Source organism: Giraffa tippelskirchi, chromosome 5, assembly GCF_054371585.1.
Source record: "Giraffa tippelskirchi isolate mGirTip1 chromosome 5, T2T-mGirTip1v1.2.pri, whole genome shotgun sequence".
Classification (NCBI taxonomy): Eukaryota; Metazoa; Chordata; class Mammalia; order Artiodactyla; family Giraffidae; genus Giraffa; species Giraffa tippelskirchi.
Window position 1 is genome coordinate 49,543,617 of NC_137279.1, and position 20,299 is coordinate 49,563,915.

Here is a 20,299-nt window from a genome sequence, read left to right on the forward strand (position 1 = left end):
TATCCATTTTAATTATAGCAGTGTATACATGTCAATCCAAAAGAATAGATACATGTATATGTATAACTGAACCATTTTCCTGCACACATGAAACTATCACAACCAACTATATATATTGTTAACCAACTATACTCCAATATAAGATAAAAGGTTAAAAAAAAAAGAACTAGGAAATCTAAAGATATCCAAAGAAAATATGAAACTTCCGTAGGCATTTATGTAAGAAATAGCAGTTGATTTTAGGGACTATCCAGCTTACTGTCTTGGTTATTACGGTACTAAAAACTCAAACATTTAATAAAGTTATTCCAGCTGGTAAACATAACATGTTCATTCGTTGGTAATAAAATATTTAAAACATGTATACTCATGTTTTCAGACAACAGGAGGACAACATGCCACTATTTTTTTTTTCTCATATCAAGGACTGTCATTTAAACATAAACCTGGAATTCAGTTTTATAGGATAAGATAAAGGTATGAAGTATCAGGCTGCTTTAGAATAAAACTGTTCCCCAAAGAAGAAAAAGCATAAATCACGTACTTGCCTGGCAAAAGAGTTGAAATGTAAATTGTTCAGTGTAGTGGGTAAAATGAATGCTATTGCAAATCCTGTTGATTTTTGAAGATTTGCTAACTGCTAATAGTATAAAAAGTATACTCAAGGTTATTTGATCCTTGTACTCATTAAAAACAAACGGTGGAGAGGGATGGATTTCTATTCACAGTAGCTCCTGTGTATAACATGTAACATGCATGGTAATTGTTTGGTCTTAACCTTTGTTTAATAAACCATACCCTTAAATTTAAGTGGAATCATCAAAAAGGAAATAGTATGGTATGTGATGGCCCAGATGGTATGGAATCTGCCTGCAATGCAGGAGACCCAGGTTTGATCCCTGGGTCGGGAAGATCCCCTGAAGAAGGGAATGGCAACCCACTCGTTTTCTTGCCTGGAGAATCCCATGGACAGAGGAGCTTGGTGGGCTACAGTCCCTGGGGTTACAAAGAGTCAGACATGACTGAGTGACTAACATTTACTTATGTGATTTGAGATTAGTTTTAAAAAGTAAATAAAACGTGAGAATTATTTTCAGAGACTGTGCCATTTCTATTTATATTGATATAAGTACACTGCCTTATAGAGGTAGTAAAAATCAAATTATATCCATTAATTGTAACATACCTATTATTTATTCTGTTTCATATATCACTTGTGAGTTGAAATTTTGTAGAATATTTCAGGGACAAATACAAATTATTCAGTTAGTTTAATTCCTTCTTTATAGAAGGAAGAATCCTAGGCATTATAAGGAGATTTTATTTTTAATATATCCAGAACTGTTATTTTTTAAAACCTTCAGAGGTATAACAGTTCTTTCATTTTTATGGATTACAGATTTTCTCGGTATGCATTTTTTCCTAATTTTCTGTGATATGTCAGGTTAGTGACATTGAACTAATTTAATGTTTAAGTTAAACCCAAGTGATTTTCGCACTGAGTGATTTTATGGAGAAAAGGAAAGATATACCCATTTGAATGCAGAGTTTCAAAGAATACCAAGGAGAGATAAGAAAGCCTTCCTCAGTGATCAGTGCAAAGAAATAGAGGAAAACAATAGAATGGATGGGAAAGACTAGAGATCTCTTCAAGAAAATTAAGAGATACCAAGGGACCATTTCATGCAAAGATGGGCACAATAAAGGACAGAAATGGTATGGACTTAACAGAAGCACAAGATACTAAGAAGAGGTGGCAAGAATACACAGAAGAACCGTACAAAAAAGATCTTCATGACCCAGATAAGCACGATGGTGTAATCACTCACCTAGAGCCAGACATCCTGGAATGTGAAGTCAAGTGGGCCTTAGGAAGCATCACTACAAAGAAAGCTAGTGGAGGTGATGGAATTCCAGTTGAGCTGTTTCAAATCCTAAAAGATAATACTCTGAAAGTGCTGGACTCAATATGCCAGAAAATTTGGAAAATTCATCAGTGGCCTCAAGACTGGAAAAGGTCAGTTTTCATTCCAGTCCCAAAGAAGGGCAATGCCAAAGAATGTTCAAACTACTGCACAGTTGCACTCATGTCACATGCTAGGAACCCACTCCAGTACTCTTGCCTGGAAAATCCCACGGACAGAGGATGAGGTCGCTAAGAGTCGGACATGACTGAGCGCCTTCACTTTCACTTTCCCTTTCATGCATTGGAGAAGGAAATGGCAGCCCACTCCAGTGTTCTTGCCTAGAGAATCCCAGGGACGGGGGAGCCTGGTGGGCTGCTATCTATGGGGTCACACGGAGTCGGACACGACTGAAGCGACTTAGCAGCAGCAGCAGCACATGCTAGGAAAGTAATGCTCAAAATTCTCCAAGCCAGGCTTCAACAGTACGTGAACCGTCAACTTCCAGATGTACAACTTAAATGTAGAAAAGGAGGAGGAACCAGAGATCAAATTGCCAACATCCATTGGATCATAGAAAAAGCAAGAGAATTACAGAAAAACATCTCCTGCTTTATTGACTACGCCAAAGCCTTTGACTGTGTAGATCACAACAAACTTTGGAAAATTCTTAAAGAGATGGAAATACCAGACCACCTTACCCACCTCCTGAGAAATCTGTATGCAGGTCGGGAAGCAACAGTTAGAACCAGACATGGAACAACAGACTGCTTCCAAGTTGGGAAAGGAGTCCATCAAGGCTGTATATTGTCACCCTGCCTATTTAACTTCTCTGCAGAGTACATCATGCAAAATGCTGGGCTGGATGAAGCACAAGCTGGAATCAAGCTTGCCGGGAGAAATATCAATAACCTCAGATACACAGATGACACCACCCTTATGGCAGAAAGTAAAGAGGAACTAAAGAGCCTCTTGGTGAAAGTGAAAGAGGAGAGTGAAAAAGCTGGCTTAAAAGTCAGCATTCAGAACACAAAGATCATGGCATCCAGTCCCACCACTCCATGGCAAATAGATGGAGAAATAATGGAAGCACTGACAGATTTTATTTTCTTGGCCTCCAGAATCACTCCAGATTGTGCAGTGATTTACACTCCTTGGAAGACAAGCTATGACCAACCTAGACAGCTTATTAAAAAGCAGAGACCTTACTTTGCCACCTTACTGTCTAGTCAAAGCTATGGTTTTTCCAGTAGTCATATATGGATGTAAGAGTTGGACTATAAAGAAAGCTGAGCGCTGAAGAATTGATGCTTTTGAACTGTGGTGTTGGAGGAAACTTTTAAGAATCTCTTGGACTGCAAGGAGATCCAACCAGTCAGTCGTCAAGGAAATCAGTCCTAAATATTCATTGGAAGGACTGATGCTAAAGCTGAAACTCCAATACTTTGGCCACCTGATGCAAAGAACTGACTCATGCGAAGAAAAAGACCCTGATGCTGGGAAAGATTGAAGGCAGGAGAAGGCAATGACAGAGGATGAGATTGTTGGATGGCATCACTGACTCGACGGACATGAGTTTGAGCAAGCTCCGGGAGTTGGTGATGGACACGGAAGCCTGGCATGCTGCAGTCCGTGGGGTCACAAAGAGTCGGACACGACTAAGCGACTGAACTGAACTGATCCCTACCTAGTCTCTGCCCTAACAAATACTTAATTTTATTTGATCAGTATAACTTAATTTTGAAGCTGAGAGCTAATTTCTATTCTGTTTTTACCAAAATGACCTGAATAGTTCATTATATTGTACTTCAAAGGACTGGACATACTACTTTGTCCAAAGTATATTTGTTTTTTTCTTTTTAACTTTTTATTTTATACTGGAGTATAGTTGATTAACAATGTTGGGAGAGTTCCAGATATACAGTAAAGTGATTTAGTTATACATATACATGTATCTATTTTTTTTCAAATTCTTTTCTCATTTAGATTGTTACATAATATTGAGCAGAGTTCCCTCTGGTATACAGTAGGCCTTTGTTAGTTATGCATTTTAAATATAGCAGTGTGTATATGTCAGTCCCAAACTCCCTAACTATCCCTTCCCCTCACCCTTCTCCTCTGGTAACCATAAGTTCAATTCTCTAAGTCTGTGAGTCTGTTTCTGTTTTGTAAATAAGTTCATTTGTATCATTTCTTTTTAGATTCCTCATATAAGCTATATCATACAATGTTTCTGTTTCTCTGTATGATCATCTCTGGGTCCATCCATGTTGCTACAAATGGCATTATTTTGTTCTTTTCAATGGCTGAGTAATATTACATTGTGTATATATATATATATATACCATATTTTCTTTCTCCATTCTGTCCATTGGTATTAAGGTTGCTTTCATATCTTAGCTATGGTAAACAGTGCTGCACCAAATATTGGGGTGCAAGTATTCTCTCGGACCATGTTTTTCTCTGAATATATGCACAGGAGTGGGATTGTAGTATTATATGTTTTAGTTTAGTTTTTTAAGGAACCTCCATACTGTTCTTCATACTGACTGTACCAATTTAAATTCCTACCAACAGTGTAGGAGTGTTCCCAAGTTCTCTCCACACCCTCTCCAGCATTTATTATGTTTGGAATTTTTTTTATGGAGACACAAAAATTTATTTCTTGATGGAATTTATTAAAAATGAGAACATTGGTCTGATAAACTCTCCTTTAATTTTGGAATACTTAAGTGTTTATCTCACTCTTACTTTACCCAGCAAAAGCAAACTAAAGGCAAACTTGTCAAAATATGAAATTAAATGTTCAGACTTTCAACTTGCAAAGCAAATGGAGGAAAATTACTTTAAAATACTTTAGTCACTTTTATTGATACAACAAGGAAAAAGTTTTCAGTCATACATCTGAGGAATTTTTGTCAAGTTCTTTTAGATTTGAAGTTTTGAACTACCTTTTCTTGACCTGATTATATAGTATGTTAAAGTCAGTGAAGGTTTGTCCAAGCTTATTAACTTCAATATACCTTTTCTATTTTGGACTATCAAAACATTTTTAAAATACATATACAGAGCTGCTGCTGCTGCTGCTAAGTCGCTTCAGTCGTGTCCGACTCTGTGTGACCCCATGGACAGCAGCTCACCAGGCTCCGCCGTCCCTAGGATTCTCCAGACAAGAATACTGGAGTGGGTTGCCATTTCCTTCTCCAGTGCATGAAAGGGAAAAGTGAAAGTGAAGTTGCTCAGTCGTGTCCGACTCGTAGCGACCCCACGGACTGTAGCCCACCAGGCTCCTCCATCCATGGGATTTTCTAGGCAAGAGTACTGGAGTGGGGTGCCATTGCCTTCTCCATATACAGAGCATACACATACAAATTAATTAGTATATGAAATTCATTAAAATAGATTTGAATTGCCTCAACACTATATAAAAGTAGATATTACACTAGCAGTCTCAGTCAGTCTCTGATCATTGCTTTTCCACTTTGGAAATTTGTCTTGTCTTACATGGACGTTAATAATAATTCAGGAGTAGGAAAGGGGATTTATCCTAGACAGTTCTGTTTTAACCACTTTTAAAACTGTGTATTAATGGCTTTGAAAAACTCTGGATACTGTATTCTCTGTACTCCTTCCCTCTCTCCATCACCACTACAAAGGTTGTTCTTTTCCAAATATTCTCAGAATTGTCTTATCATGATTGTTAGTTCTCTTTTTATTTTTGAAATCATGAATCTCTGCAGAAATCTGCTTACTAATTTGAAAGTAGAATACATTTAAAAAAAAAAAAGTAAGAGTCCATTTTGTGTGCCGTACTCAACCTTTATGTGACAGCCTAAAAGCACATTAGTTGACTATATAGGAGGGATAGGAAACCATGCTTAATTATAATAACTTATTTAAAGGGGCAGGTTTTTAAAATAACAGCCCTATTGAGATATTATTTACATACCATACAATTCACCCATTTAAGAGGACAATTTTGTGGTGTTTAGTTTACGGTTCAGTTCACAGATTGTAGAGGCATCATCAGAGTTGATTTTAGAACATTTTCATTATCCCAAAAAGAAACCCTACATTTTTAGCAGCTACTCCTCATTTCCCCCAAATCAGTTTCCACCCCAAACCTCGGCAATCAATAATCTAATTTCTCTCCAGCTGTTCTGGACATTTAATGTAAATGGAATCTTGTGATATGTAATCATTTGTGACTGTATTCTTTCAAGTAGCATAACGTTTTGAAGGTTCATCCATGTTGTAACATGTATCAGTACTTCTTATTGCCAAATCCATTCATCAGTTGAAGGACATTTGAGTTGTTTCCACTCTGGCTATTTTGAGTAAGACGACTATGAACGTCCATGTATGGATTTTTGTGTAGATGTATATTTTCGTTTCTATGAGTATGTATCTAAAAGTAGAATTGCTGAGTCATGTTAACCCTCCCCTTATCTTTTGTGTAACTGCCAGGCTATTTTCCAAAAAGACAGGTGTGATGCAATTTTCCTTTTATCTGTTTTATAAAGTAGCCAAGCTTGTAAAAGTGTGTGTTATTCATCTTTAAATGAACTATAAAATTGCTTTAGATACTTGTTTAAAAGACTAACAGGTAAGACTCCTAAAGCTAGTCACTTACTAATTAAAAAAAATTTTTTTTAAGTGTAATTTACAATGCAAGAAAGTAAAGGGGATTTCCCTGGTTGCCTAGTGGTTAGGATTCCAGACTTTCACTGCTGTAACCCATGTTCAGTCCCTGGTCAGGGAACAGAGATCCCACAAGCTGTGCAGCATGACCCCCCCCCCCCACCAAAAAGTAAAGAAAATCTACAAGATCATCTCAATGGATGCATAAAAACCATCTTACAAAGTTTAACATCTCTTCATCGTGGAAAAGCAAACATTGTTATCAAGCTAGGAATAGAATGAAAATTCCTTAACCTGATAGAGAATATTTACCAAGAAAACTTACAGCACGTATCATACTTATTAGTGAAGTGTTAAAAACTTTCTCTTTAAGACTGGAAATAAGATAAGGGAGCCTACAATCACAGCTTTTATTCAATAGTACACTAGTGGGCCTAGCCAATGTAATAAAACAAGAAAATGAAGTAAGAGCTATAAAGATTGGAAAGGAAAAAATAAAACTCTTTTATTCACAGATGATGTGGTTGTGTACCTAGAAAATGTAAAAGAATATGCAATTAAATTATTAGAATTAATATGTGAGTTTAGCAAAGTTGTAAGATTCAAGGTAAGTTTTTTAAGCAGTTTTTCTATATATCGGCAATAAGCAGTTAAAAATGAAATTTCAAAAAATACCATTTAAAACTGCATGCCTTGATATAAATATAAGATATTAAACTTCCGTATAGAAAACTATTAAATGTTGAGTGAAATTAAAGAAGACCTAAATAAAAAGAGATACTCATGATTTCAAACACTATTTTTTGAATGGGGTTATTTTCACCAAATTTATCCATAAATTGAATGAAATCACAAGTGAATTTTGCGTGTGTGTGTGTGCGCATGCATGTATGCATAAGTGCATTCAAACTGACAAGCTGATTCTAAAATTTATGTGGAACTGCAGTAAAGTAGGATGATTTACTCTTGTATATCAAGACTTATTACAAAGCTCGAGTTTCTGAAGACTATGTGCTACTGGCCCAACATAGACAAACAGACCATGCAACAGAATAGAGAGCCCAGGAATAGATTTGCATGTGTGCACACTCTTAATCTATGAAAAGGTGGTCCTGCAGAGCAGTGGGGAAAGAAAGGTCTTTGAAATAATGGTGCTGGATTAACTGGATATCCGTGTGGGGAGGGAGATGAATCTCATAACATAGCCAGATGACTGGCATTTTAGATCTAAATGTGAAAGGCAAAACTATAAAGCTTCTAGAGATAATTAGGAGAGTAATTTTAAGATCTTGAGGTAAGAATTTTTTTAATGAAATAAATGTGAATAGACAGTTCATAGGGAAAAAATACAAATGACTCTTAAATATGTGAAAAGGGGTGTGTGTGTGTATGTGTGTGTGTGTTCAGTTGCTTAGTCGTGTCTGACTCTTTGTGAACCTGTAGACTATAGTCTGCCAGGCTCCTCTGTCCATGGGATTTCCCAGGCGAGAATACTGGAGTGGGTTGCCATTTCCTCCTCCAGGGGATCTTCCCGATCCAGGTATCGAACCAACATCTCTTATATTTCCAGTATTGACAGGCAGATTCTTTACCATTAGCACCACCTGAGAAGCCCCATGTGAAAAGGTGGTCAAAGAAACAGTTAAAAAAAAAACCCTTCTTCTTAGTGAAATTGGCAAAAATTAAAAGTTGTAATAAAACATTATGGTGATACTGAGCTTGCACGTTCTAGAGCCCAGCCTCCAAAATGAGAGAAGCTACCGACCACCACACAGCCAAAAAACTTTTTTTTAATTATTGGTGAGACTATGGGGAAATAAGTGTTCTTAAAAATAGTACATCTTCTATGAAGGGCATTTTGTCAGTATCTATTGAAATTTAAAATGCACAATGCACAAGCCCTTTGATTGCACTTCTAGGAACTTCTGCAGAGAGATTTCCTTTATTTCCCCCCCCCAAACAAATAATATTAGTCTCAATTTAACAATAGTTTATCTTTCCCCACTGATTTGAAAGGGCAACTTTATTGTATACTAAATTCCCATGTATGAATAAATACACAAGCATACATATATATATATATATATATATATATATAGGAATTACCATGTATTAAAGACTGCCCACTGTTCTATTCCATTGGAAGATTGGTTACCCATGCCAGTTCCACAGTGTAATCTGCCATTTACCAGTATAAGTTCCCTATTTGTCCTTTTTCAAAATGGTTTTGGTCATTCTTGTACACTTATTACTCTATTTTCTGTGTTAGTACTTAATTATTTTAAAACATAAGGGAAATATTTGTTTTCATTTAGGATATTCAGAAAGAAGTGCTGAAGACTTTGAGGGCATTTTCAAAAGAGGGGGCTCCAGCAGTATCTGAGAAGTTGGAGATACAAGCAGATGATAATTTTGAAGAGGATGATACCTGTTTCATTTTAGGATTCTTTTCAAAAATGATTCATTTGTTATTTCACTGTAGATAAAGTCTTTGTATGTCTTTATTTAAATACCTCATGAATATGTTGAACACAAAAATTGAGGATCAAGACTTTTGATACCCTCACCCTCTTATAATTTTGACTACTTCTGAGTCTGCCACAATACACACTTACACTCAAGAAAAACTTGACCAAATGCTTAAACTCAACACCGTGTCCCCAACAGGGAAATGGAGTTAAATTCACCATGTCCTGTTTATCCTTGCATAGGAAATACTAATTTTTTTGATAGAACAGTGGGCTTAACTCCACAAAAACTAAAGCTTAGGAACGGGAATTCAGGAAGCTCCAGTGGATGTACTGGGTATAACTCTGGGCTGGTATAAGAACTTGTGTGTGTGTGCTCAGTCGTGTTCAACTTTTTGCAGCCCCGTCAACTATAGCCCACCAGGCTCCTCTGTCCATGGGATTTTCCAGGCAAGAATACTGGAGCAGGTTGCCATTTCCTACTCTAGGGGATCTTCCCAACCCAGGGATTGAACCCACATCTCATATCTCCTGCATTGGCAGGCAGATTCCTTATCACTGCACCGCCTGGGAAGCCCATTATAGAACTTACTTTTCCAACAACTAACGTATGATCTTACTTATATATGGAATCTAAAAAAAACTAAAAACAAGAAACCAAGCTCATAAGTACAGAGAGCAGATTGGTGGTTGCCAGAGCTTGGTGGAGGAGGGGGGAGGGTAGGATAAAATGGGTAAAGGGGATCAAAAGGTACAAGCTTACAGCTATAAAATAACTGTCATAGGGATGTAAAGTACAGTATGGTGGCTATAGCTAATAACACTATATTACATATTTGAAAGTTGCTAAGTAAATCTTAAAAGTTCTCATTGCAAGGAAAAAAATTATGTATGGTGACATACTAACTAGACTTGTAGTGATTGTTTTGCAATATATACAAATATAGTATCATTGTGTTGTACACCTGAAACTAATAGAATGTTGTATGTCAGTTTACCTCAATTCAAAAACTAATTAAGAAATAATCTTTAAATGACTTATCCATTCCCTTATCTCCCTGTGACATTGTTTCCTTTCCTCCTCTTGCACTGCATCAGATCCCATGGTGGAGGAATTCTGATGCAGTCTACCTTGAGATCTTACCACTTATTGGCATGGACCTCAGATTCCTCCATATGTAATGTGGGGATAATTATAGTACCCTTCTTGGGATGGTTGTAAGGATTCTGTGAGATTCTCTTAAACACTTAGAACAGTACCTGGTACATTATTAATAGTGTGTGCTGTTGAGCAAAACATTTAACTTTCCTGGGACTCCGTTTTCTCATCTGTAAAATAACAAGGCTGAACAAGATGATCACCAGGTTTCTGTTAGCTCAAATAATTAAAGCACTGTGATTGGTTACTAGTGTGAGTAGTTTATCCCTACCAGTCTAGGCACACTTTTCTTTCTTAATTGTACTTGTTTCCCCAGTGCACGATGATCTGCTTTCTCGGAAATCCTGTGGAAAAAAGAAGTGTGGTTCAATTTGGCTTGACTAAAGAAGTCTCACTGCAGCATTTGTAGCTAGAGTGGAATGGATAGTGTAATTTATTGGAGGTGTTATGAAGAGAGGAAAGGAAACAGAATCAAAGTCCATTTACACTTACTGGTAGGAAGCAGATAGGAAATGATGGCAATGGTGATAACAGTTAATACTTAATGAATATTTTCTATGTGGAAGGCAATATGCTACCATATATTATTTCATTTAATCTTTGCCATAATCTCATTAGATAGAAGTTCTTTTATCCCCAGTTTGCAGATGAGAAAACAGGCACAGAGAAATTAAGGAACTTGCTTAAAGTCACACAGCTAGTATGTAATAGTGTTGGGTTTTGAACGTGTAATCTGATTCTAGCACCCGTACTCTTATCCATTATGCTATACTGAATTGAGTCCAAATGGAGAATCAATTAAATAACTAGAACACTTCAAATGAATATATATAATTTTTTACCAACTTTTTTTTTTGAAAATGATAGTTATTAAAAAGTTGAAAGATTTCTATAAGAAACATATATAAACAATTTTGCTTTATTTAATCTGTCTTGCACACACACACTCTCTCTCTCTGTACGATCTCCATTTTTTAAAAAGTAAATGACAGACATCATGACACTCCCAAGAACAAAGACAATCACCTAAATAACAGTAATTCCATTATCACATATAAGTAGTATAACATTGAGCACAGTCTGTTTTAATAACCTATTTGTCTATTTTGAATAACTCTGGTGTCCTATTAGAGCGTTGAAATTGCATTGTTAAAAAAAAAAACCTTATCAAAATCTGACTTTTTTTCCTTCTCAGAAATCATATTCCATGCCCATTGGCATTGAATTTCAACGGAGATATGCAACGATTGTTTTAGAGCTTGAACAACTGAACAAGGACCTAAACAAAGTTTTGCATAAAGTTCAACAGTACTGCTATGAGGTAGGTAGTTTGTATGAAGTTCCCTTGACGGGGCTGTGACCTCCCCTCTTACTTGAAACTGATAGTGTTACCATCCCATTTTAGAAAATCCAAACTAAGCCAAGATCTTTTTGCAGAACCATATTTTATATATATATTTTTTCCTTACAGCATCAACATTGAAGAGTGCTTTATACACAGTGACCTGTCAATTCTGTTGGTTTTTTGTTTGAATTACAAATGATTATAGCTCTCTAAAAATTTAGAAACATCCAGAAGAATAATTAGTCTTAATTCTGCTACCACAAAAACTGTATTTTTGTTTATTTCCTAGTGTTTGGTTTTTTTAACCGTACATGCTTTTTCTCACAAAGTTATGATCATGCTGTGTATACAGTTTTGTTTGCTCCTTTTTAAACTTTACATTTGGGGATTCCCTGGTGGTCCAATGGTTAGGACTTGGTGTTTTCACTGCCGAGGGCCTGTGTTCAGTGTCTGCTTGGGGAACTAAAATCCCACAGGCTGTGAGGCACAGTCAAAAAAATAAATAGAAATTTTAAAAATAAACTTTACATTAGAACTATGGATTCTTGAACTGCAGTCACATACATTATAGGATTATTTGTGAACTATCATTATTGTTATGCACATATAATTATATGTATGAAGGTGGTTCACCAGTTTCGCCTAAAATTTGAGTTTCTTACAAGGTAAGAATGAAATGATTGTGATGAGTTTAGTATGCTCCAGCATTTGTTCTTAGAGGTTGTATATTTCCAGTAAAGCCACTCTTTTTTTTTGAAGTAGAGTTTTTTGAATTAGCATTCAAAAAGTATCTTTTTGAGTTAGAGTTTTCATCTTTTCCATGAGTGGGATTACTAGATCATAATGGTAACTCTGTTTTTAGTTTTTAAGGCACCTCCATACTGTTCTCCATACTGACTATACCTATTTAATTCCTGCCATCAGTGTAGGAGGGTTCCTTTTCTCCATACCCTCTCCAGCATTTCTTATTTGTAGACTAGTTGATTTACAGTGTTTCAAGTGTATGCAAAGTAATTCAGAGACATATATTCTTTTTCACATTCTTTTCCATTATAGATTATTACTGAATATAGTTCCCTATGCTATACTGTAGGACATTGTTTATCTGTTTTATATATAGTAGTGTATATCTGTTAATCCAAAATTCCTGATTTATCCTTCCCCCACCCCTTTTCCACTGATAATCCTTTCTATGTCCTCTTTTCTATGTCTGAGAGTCCATTTTGGTTTTGTAAAAAATTTTATTTGTATCACCCTTTGATCCTTTTTTTGGTCCCATGTTTTTAGATTCTACAAATAAGTGTTATCATAATGATATTTGCCTTTCTCTGTCTGACTTACTTCACTTAGTATGATAATCTCTAGTTACATCCATGTTGCTGTAAATGGAATTATTTCATTCTTTTTTTAATAGCTGAGTAATATTCTATTGTATATATGTACCACATATTCCTGTGGTTTTGTGTGGTTTTTTTTTTTTATACATCTTCTTTATCCATTCTTTTACTGATGGACATTTAGGTTGCTTGTATGTCTTGGCTATTGTCAGTCGTGTTGCTATGAACTTTGGGTTGCATGTATCTTTTTGAATTAGAGTTTTCATCTTTTCCATGAGTGGGATTACTAGATCATAATGGTAACTGTTTTTAGTTTTTAAGGAACCTCCATACTGTTCTCTGTATTGGCTGTACAATTTACATTTCTACCATCAGTGTAGGAGGGTTCCTTTTCTCCATACCCTCTCCAGCATTTATTATTTGTAGACTTTTTGATGATGGCCATTCTCAACTGATGTGAGGTGATAACTTTTTGTAGTTTTGATTTGCATTTCTCTTATAGCTAGAGATGTGGAGCATCTTTTCATATACCTGTTGGCCATCTGAATGTCTTCTTTGGAGAAATGTCTCTTTTGGTCTTTTGCTCATTTTTTGATTGGGTTGTTTGGGTGTTTTTGATATTGAGCTGTATAAACTCTTTGTTTATTTCAGAAATTAAATCCCTTGCAGTCACATCATTTGCAACCATGTTGTCTCATTCTGTAGGTTTTCTTTTTATTTATGGTCTTCTTTGCTGTGCAAAGGCTTTTAAGTTTAATTAGGTACCATTTGTTTTTTCTTGCTCTTGTTTTCATTACTCTAGAAGATGATCCAAAAAAATATTGCTGTGATTTATGTCAAAGAGTGTTCTAGTATCTGGTCTTACATTTAGGTCTTTAATCCATTTTGAGTTTATTTTTTATATGATATTAGAGAATGTTCTGTTTCATTATTTTACATATAGCTGTCCAGTTTTCCCAGCACCATTTACTGAAGAGACTACTACCTTTTTTCCATTGTATGTTTGTGCCTCTTTGTTGTAGATTGGGTTTAGGACTTCCCTGGTAGCTCAGATGGTAAAGAATCCACCTGCAATGCGAGAGGTTCTATCCCTGGGTTGGGAAGACCCCCTGGAGGAGGACATGGCAACCCACTCCAGTATTCTTGCCTAGAGAATCCCCATGGACAGAGGAGCCTGGTGGTCTACAGTCCATGGCCTCACAGAGTCAGACACGACCTAGCAACTAAGCACAGCGTGGGTTATTTAAAGCCACCTGTGTTTGTGATGTGAGCTAAACAGCTTTTTATGATAACTAACCTCATCATTGAGTCCCAAAGATCTGCCATTAGTGTTGATATCAGTCCACTTGAACTGAGGGAAATTGAACTGCGATTACCTTTAACTAAATTCTGAGTATATTTTACTCATTCCTTTAGCCATCCATTATTATTTTTATTTTCCTGATAATTGTCATTTACCTACATAGCAATATGTGTTGTCTTAGCAAATAGAGTTCTCCCCCTGGACTAGCAACCATCCACAAGAGGTGCAAACCAAGCAGACCAAGATGACATATAACAAAACATGCAGAAGTGGATGTCTTTTTGTATCTCATTGTATACACAAGGCCATGTGTGATAGACTCATTTCCTAATGCAGTAAATTTAATTTAATTTTCACAAAGCTCTTATGGAAGTACAATATTGATTTTAAAATGAGAACAGGCAATTCCACTTCTGTGTATATATCAAAGATACATAAACATGTATTTACCAAAAGAGAGACACTAGAACATACATAGTATCACTGTTCATTATAGCCAAAAATTAGAAATTACCCAAATACCCATCAATACTAAAATGAATCAGTAAATTATCATATAATATACAATGAAGCGAAAAGCGAAAGAGAAAAGGAAAGATATTCCCATCTGAATGCAGAGTTCCAAAGAATAGCAAGGAGAGATAAGAAAGCCTTCCTCAGCGATCAGTGCAAAGAAATAGAGGAAAACAACAGATGGGAAAGACTAGAGATCTCTTCAAGAAAATTAGAGATACCAAAGGAACATTTCATGCAAAGATGGGCTCGATAAAGGACAGAAACGGTATGGACCTAACAGAAGCATAAGATATTAAGAAGAGGTGGCAAGAATACACAGAAGAACTGTACAAAAAAAAACATGCAGATCTTCACGATCCAGATAATCATGATGGTGTGATCACTCACCTAGAGCCAGACATCCTGGAATGGGAAGTCAAGTGGGCCTTAGAAAGCATCACTACGAACAAAGCTAGTGGAGGTGATGGAATTCCCGTTGAGCTATTTCAAATCCTCAAAGATGATGCTGTGAAAGTGCTGCACTCTATATGCCAGCAAATCTGGAAAACTCAGCAGTGGCCACAGGACTGGAAAAGGTCAGTTTTCATTCCAATCCCAAAGAAAGGCAATGCCAAACAATGCTCAAACTACCGCACAATTGCACTCATCTCACAGGCTAGTAAGGTAATGCTCAAAATTCTCCAAGCCAGGCTTCAACAGTACGTGAAATGTGAACTTCCAGATGTTCAAGCTGGTTTTAGAAAAGGCAGAGGAACCAGAGATCAAATTGCCAACAACCACTGGATCATCAAAAAAGCAAGAGTTCCAGAAAAACATCTATTTCTGCTTTATTGACTATGCCAAAGCCTTTGATTGTGTGGATCACAATAAACTGTGGAAAATTCTGGAAGAGATGGGAATACCAGACCATCTGACCTGCCTCTTGAGAAACCTGTATGCAGGTCAGGAAGCAACAGTTAGAACTGGACATGGAACAACAGACTGGTTCCAAATAGGAAAAGGAGTACGTCAAGGCTGTATATTGTCACCCTGCTTATTTAACTTATATGCAGAGTACATCACGAGAAACGCTGGGCTGGAAGAAACACAAGCTAGAATCAAGATTGCCGGGAAAAATATCAATAACCTCAGATATGCAGATGACACCACCCTTATGGCAGAAAGTGAAGAAGAACTAAAGAGCCTCTTGATGAAAGTGAAAGAGGAGAGTGAAAAAGTTGGCTTAGAGCTCAACGTTCAGAAAACTAAGATCATGGCATCTGGTCCCATCACTTCATGGGAAATAGATGGGGAAACAGTGGAAACAGTGTCAGACTTTATTTTTTTGGGCTCCAAAATCACTGCTGATGGTGATTGCAGCCATGAAATTAAAAGACGCTTACTCCTTGGAAGGAAGGTTATGACCAACCTAGATAGCATATTTAAAGGCAAAGATATTACTTTGCCAACAAAGGTCCGTCTAGTCAAGGCTATGGTTTTTCCAGTGGTCATGTATGGATGTGAGAGTTGGACGGTGAAGAAAGCTGAGCGCAGAAGAATTGATGCTTTTGAACTGTGGTGTTGGAGAAGACTCTTGAGAGTCCCTTGGACTGCAAGGAGATCCAACCAGTCCAACCTAAAGGAGATCAGTCCTGGGTGTTCATTGGAAGGACTGAGGTTGAAGCTGAAACTCCAATACTTTGGCCACCTCATGTGAAGAGTTGAATCATTGGAAAAGACCCTGATGCTGGGAAGGATTGGGGGCAGGAGGAGAAGGGGACGACAGAGGATGAGATGGTTGGATGGCATCACCGACTCGATGGACATGGGTCTGGGTAGACTCCGGGAGTTGGTGATGGACAGGGAGGCCTGGCGTGCTGCGATTCATGGGGTCGCAAAGAGTCAGACACGACTGAGCGACTGAACTGAACTGAAAGCTCAAAAGCCAGCAAAAACTAATGTATATAATAAATAATATATAGCTCTGTACTGTGTTATAATATATATATAAAAGTCAGGATGGTGGCTACCCTTGGAGTATTATATATTTATGTATACTTCAGTTTAAAAAAATGTTAAGTGTTAGAAGACAAGATTATTCATTGCAGTGTTACTGACAGCCACAAAATATTAGAAGTAACCTAAATGCCCATACATAGGGAACTGGCTGAATAACTTGTGGCGCATCCCACAGTGGAGCAGTGTGCTGCTATAAAAACGATCAAGGAAGCTTTCTGTGCTAATGGAGGCACATAGCTTCCTTAACCGAGTGATTGAAGATAACATAAGCAGTAGTGGGACAGATAAACATCATATGCCTCCTAGTCACAAAGAACTGAGAACAAAAACATCATTTTTGTGGTGTTCCCGCCAAAGACCTATTACCTTAATCAAGAGGAAACAGACAAACCCACATTGAGGGATATTATGCAAAATAATTAGCTGATACTCTTCAAAGCTATCAAGGTTATGAAAAACGGAGGAACTGTTCCAGAGTAAAGGAGTCTAGAGAGACAGGACAACCAGATGTATTCGGGGTGAAAAATAGCTAGGTATTGGGACAGTTGATGAAATCTGAATATAGACTGTTACAAAATGGTATTATGTCTGTGCTAAACTTTCTGATTGTGATCAGATCATTGCTCTGTAGTTAATTAAGTATTTAGGAGTAAAGAGGCACAGTGTTTGCAACTTATTCTCAAATAGTTAAGAGAAAAAAAATTATATACAGACAGAGAAAGGTCAAATGTTAAGTCAGACACAGTAAACCATAAGCAGTTAGTGAATCTGGGTAAAAGGTTATCAAGAAATTTTTGTTCTGTTCTTTTTTTAGAAGTATTTCAAAATTAAAAGGTACCCAAAATATAAAACAAATCAAAAAATAAATCCTGTTAGAGGAGAAAAAATTTCTAAGGTAAGAGTGAAATTGTTTTTGTTATACAAATGCTACTTTTATAAAAATCCTAACCTGAAAACAGGGCACACACACACAGAAATTATCATGGCCTTATGAATGTATATCTTATGTTTTAATCATCTGTATTCAGCTTGCTCCAGACCAAGGGCTCCAGCCTGCAGATCAGCCGACAGACATGAGACGAAGGTGTGAGGAAGAAGCACAGGAAATAGTTCGGCATGCAAATTCCGCAACAGGACAGCCCTGTGTTGAAAATGAAAATCTGACAGACTTAATCTCCAGGCTTACAGCTATTTTATTACAAATTAAGGTAAATTTCGGAGAACCTTTTGGAGAAAATATTAAGAATACTTTCTTCATTTTGACACCTAAACAAACTGTGCTGATTTGGTCCTAAAAAATTAAACTGTATATTAGAGCAGAGTTTTTGTCTGTATTTGAAGTACAATTAAATTTTGAAATTTTTTTTTTTCTTTAGTGTCTAGCAGAAGGAGGAGACCTGAATTCCTTTGAATTTAAATCACTTACAGATTCACTAAATGATATCAAGAGTACAATAGATGCTTCTAATATCAGGTAATTCATTAGATGTACTGTTTTTATATGAAATTCATAGTGATTTCCAGTATAAGCTTTAAGAATTGTACATATTTATGAACTAGTCATGATTTTTATCCTTTAAGTAAATTGTAAATGAGCTTTCATGTTACATACAATCTATTGACAGAATTTTCAGATGGATTTTTTTATATATAGGAATCGAAAGACATATAATATTTAGGTTTGGGTTTGGCATAGAGGTTTAACTTTGAAGTAAGTCTTCCCCAAAGAGAGATTTGTTCATCCTCTCTTTCCCGTACTCCCATGGTTTCTTTGCTTCTTTCAAGCTTACCTTTTCAGTTAGTACTGAAATAGAATTATGGCTAATGTAAAGGGAAGATATATTACTTATGTGGGGTTGTTATCTTAGCTATTTCCTAACTGAAATTCAGCTTTTTCTTTTTTAAAAAAACTGTTTTTCTTAATTTTGTGAGACAAAGTAGTTAACCATGTTTCTTCTTTCTTTAGTTGCTTTCAGAATAATGTAGAAATTCATGTTGCACATATTCAGAGCGGCCTGAGCCAGATGGGAAACTTACATGCCTTTGCAGCAAATAACACCAACAGAGACTGAATAGAAGATTTAATTATCCCAACTGCATAGGACATTGTTTTTGTGAAGTTCTCTTCCTTTATATAGGCTTCCAACACCAAATAACCTAATTGCTGGAAAACAAGGGAAATTTAAATCTCCAAATAAGGCATTTTAATATACTCTACTGCTTCTTAAACCAGCATTGCTGACCAGCATTATATTTATTGTTCTTTTATTACTCAGCTGCAGTAGCACTGCTTATATTATATATGTTTATTAGCAAGTATTTTTAAACTGAAAATGTCTGAACATAATATAATTTCATGGAAGAATATGTTGACCATTTTTTAATGTGCATGAATTCAACTCAACCCAGGCAGACAACTACTGCAGTGGAGAACATGAAGAAACATGGTCTTTTGTGCATTATGCATGGCAATGTGGAAATTCCATCTAGAAAATTACAACTCCAGTTCATTTAGTTGGTCACCACTTCAGTCTTCAAAAGATAACATCATGAGGTACGGGAAGTCCTCATTTTTAGGAAGCCACTGGAATATAGGTGGGAAATACGGACTTTACAAGTATATATGCTATATACTTGCAATGTGACATGGTTCTATAGATCATTTTATAATAATAAATATTTTAATTTATCATAATTTATAAAAGAAACCTTTGTTGTTTGTCTGTTGAAAGAAAATGAAGGAGCAGGAAAGAAACTTTACTGCAAGATGCTAAATTTCAGCAAATGGATTTGGCATGTCTTTTCCCATCAATTCAGGGCAAAAAGTGCTATTGTTATGGGATTTACTTTCAAAAGACTGATAACACACTATTTTCATATTTTTTTGTTTATTTGCACAATTTTTGAACCAGATTACTGGTTAAAATCCAACAGTTACACAATTTTTAAAGTAAAAAAATTTTATAAGGAAAACAAATATAATAGCAAGTGCTAGAAAATGGAGAAAAAAGGTTTGTATTTGGTTGTGGGCTTTTTTGGTTTTCGGTTTTTTAAGGAAAACCCTGCCTAAGAGGTTAATCTTGTAAAAAGTGTGTATTTGGAATTTTCTGTTTTAATATAGAATATTATAAAGTCAAAATATAATAAATTGTTTTCAGATTTGGAGTTTAAGATATAGCTGTAGAAGTGGCTTTGATTCTTTTAGACGTCTCATAAAATGAGACTTTTTATATGTTAATGTATAATAAAACTGAAACAAGATTATTTTCCATTTGAAATTTTTGTATAGTTTAAAAATGCTTCCATATTCTTTGTTGGTATTGTGCCACTGCAGAACTTTAGTGCAGAGTTTATATTTAGCTAAACTGTTATGTTTAATTAAGAAATGCATAAATCTTTTATTCTTAATATTTGTAATTCTAAATAAATTGATCTATGAAAATTAATGATCTTCATTTTCATTTAATTAATACAAGTTGATAAATATTTCTTCTATTTAAAATGTTTTTTAAAATTATCTTTTCCACTAAACTATATTTTTAGGAGGAACAGTACAAATTTATTACTAAGTCATTTTGAATTAAAATACCATTAGGATTTTTTTTCCCATGGCTAAGGAATCACTATG

At 35.9% G+C, this 20,299-nt stretch overlaps 1 protein-coding gene across 9 annotated transcripts in view; it reads left to right on the forward strand.

Annotated features, from left to right (window-relative positions):
* LIN9 (lin-9 DREAM MuvB core complex component) overlaps positions 1-20,299 on the forward strand; it is an 87,894-nt gene that overhangs the window by 67,115 nt on the left and 480 nt on the right. For 4 of the 9 annotated variants that reach the window (XM_081491479.1, XM_081491472.1, XM_081491476.1 and 1 more), the window contains 4 exons: positions 11,368-11,493; positions 17,700-17,879; positions 18,048-18,145; positions 18,638-20,117. In XM_081491479.1, the coding sequence (XP_081347605.1) occupies positions 11,368-11,493; positions 17,700-17,879; positions 18,048-18,145; positions 18,638-18,743 (510 nt within the window). In that variant the 3' untranslated portion in view covers positions 18,744-20,117. Of the gene's footprint in view, positions 1-11,367; positions 11,494-17,699; positions 17,880-18,047; positions 18,146-18,637; positions 20,118-20,299 lie in introns of those variants that run through there. The other 5 variants (XR_014054027.1, XR_014054028.1, XM_081491474.1 and 2 more) reach the window with 3 other exon arrangements.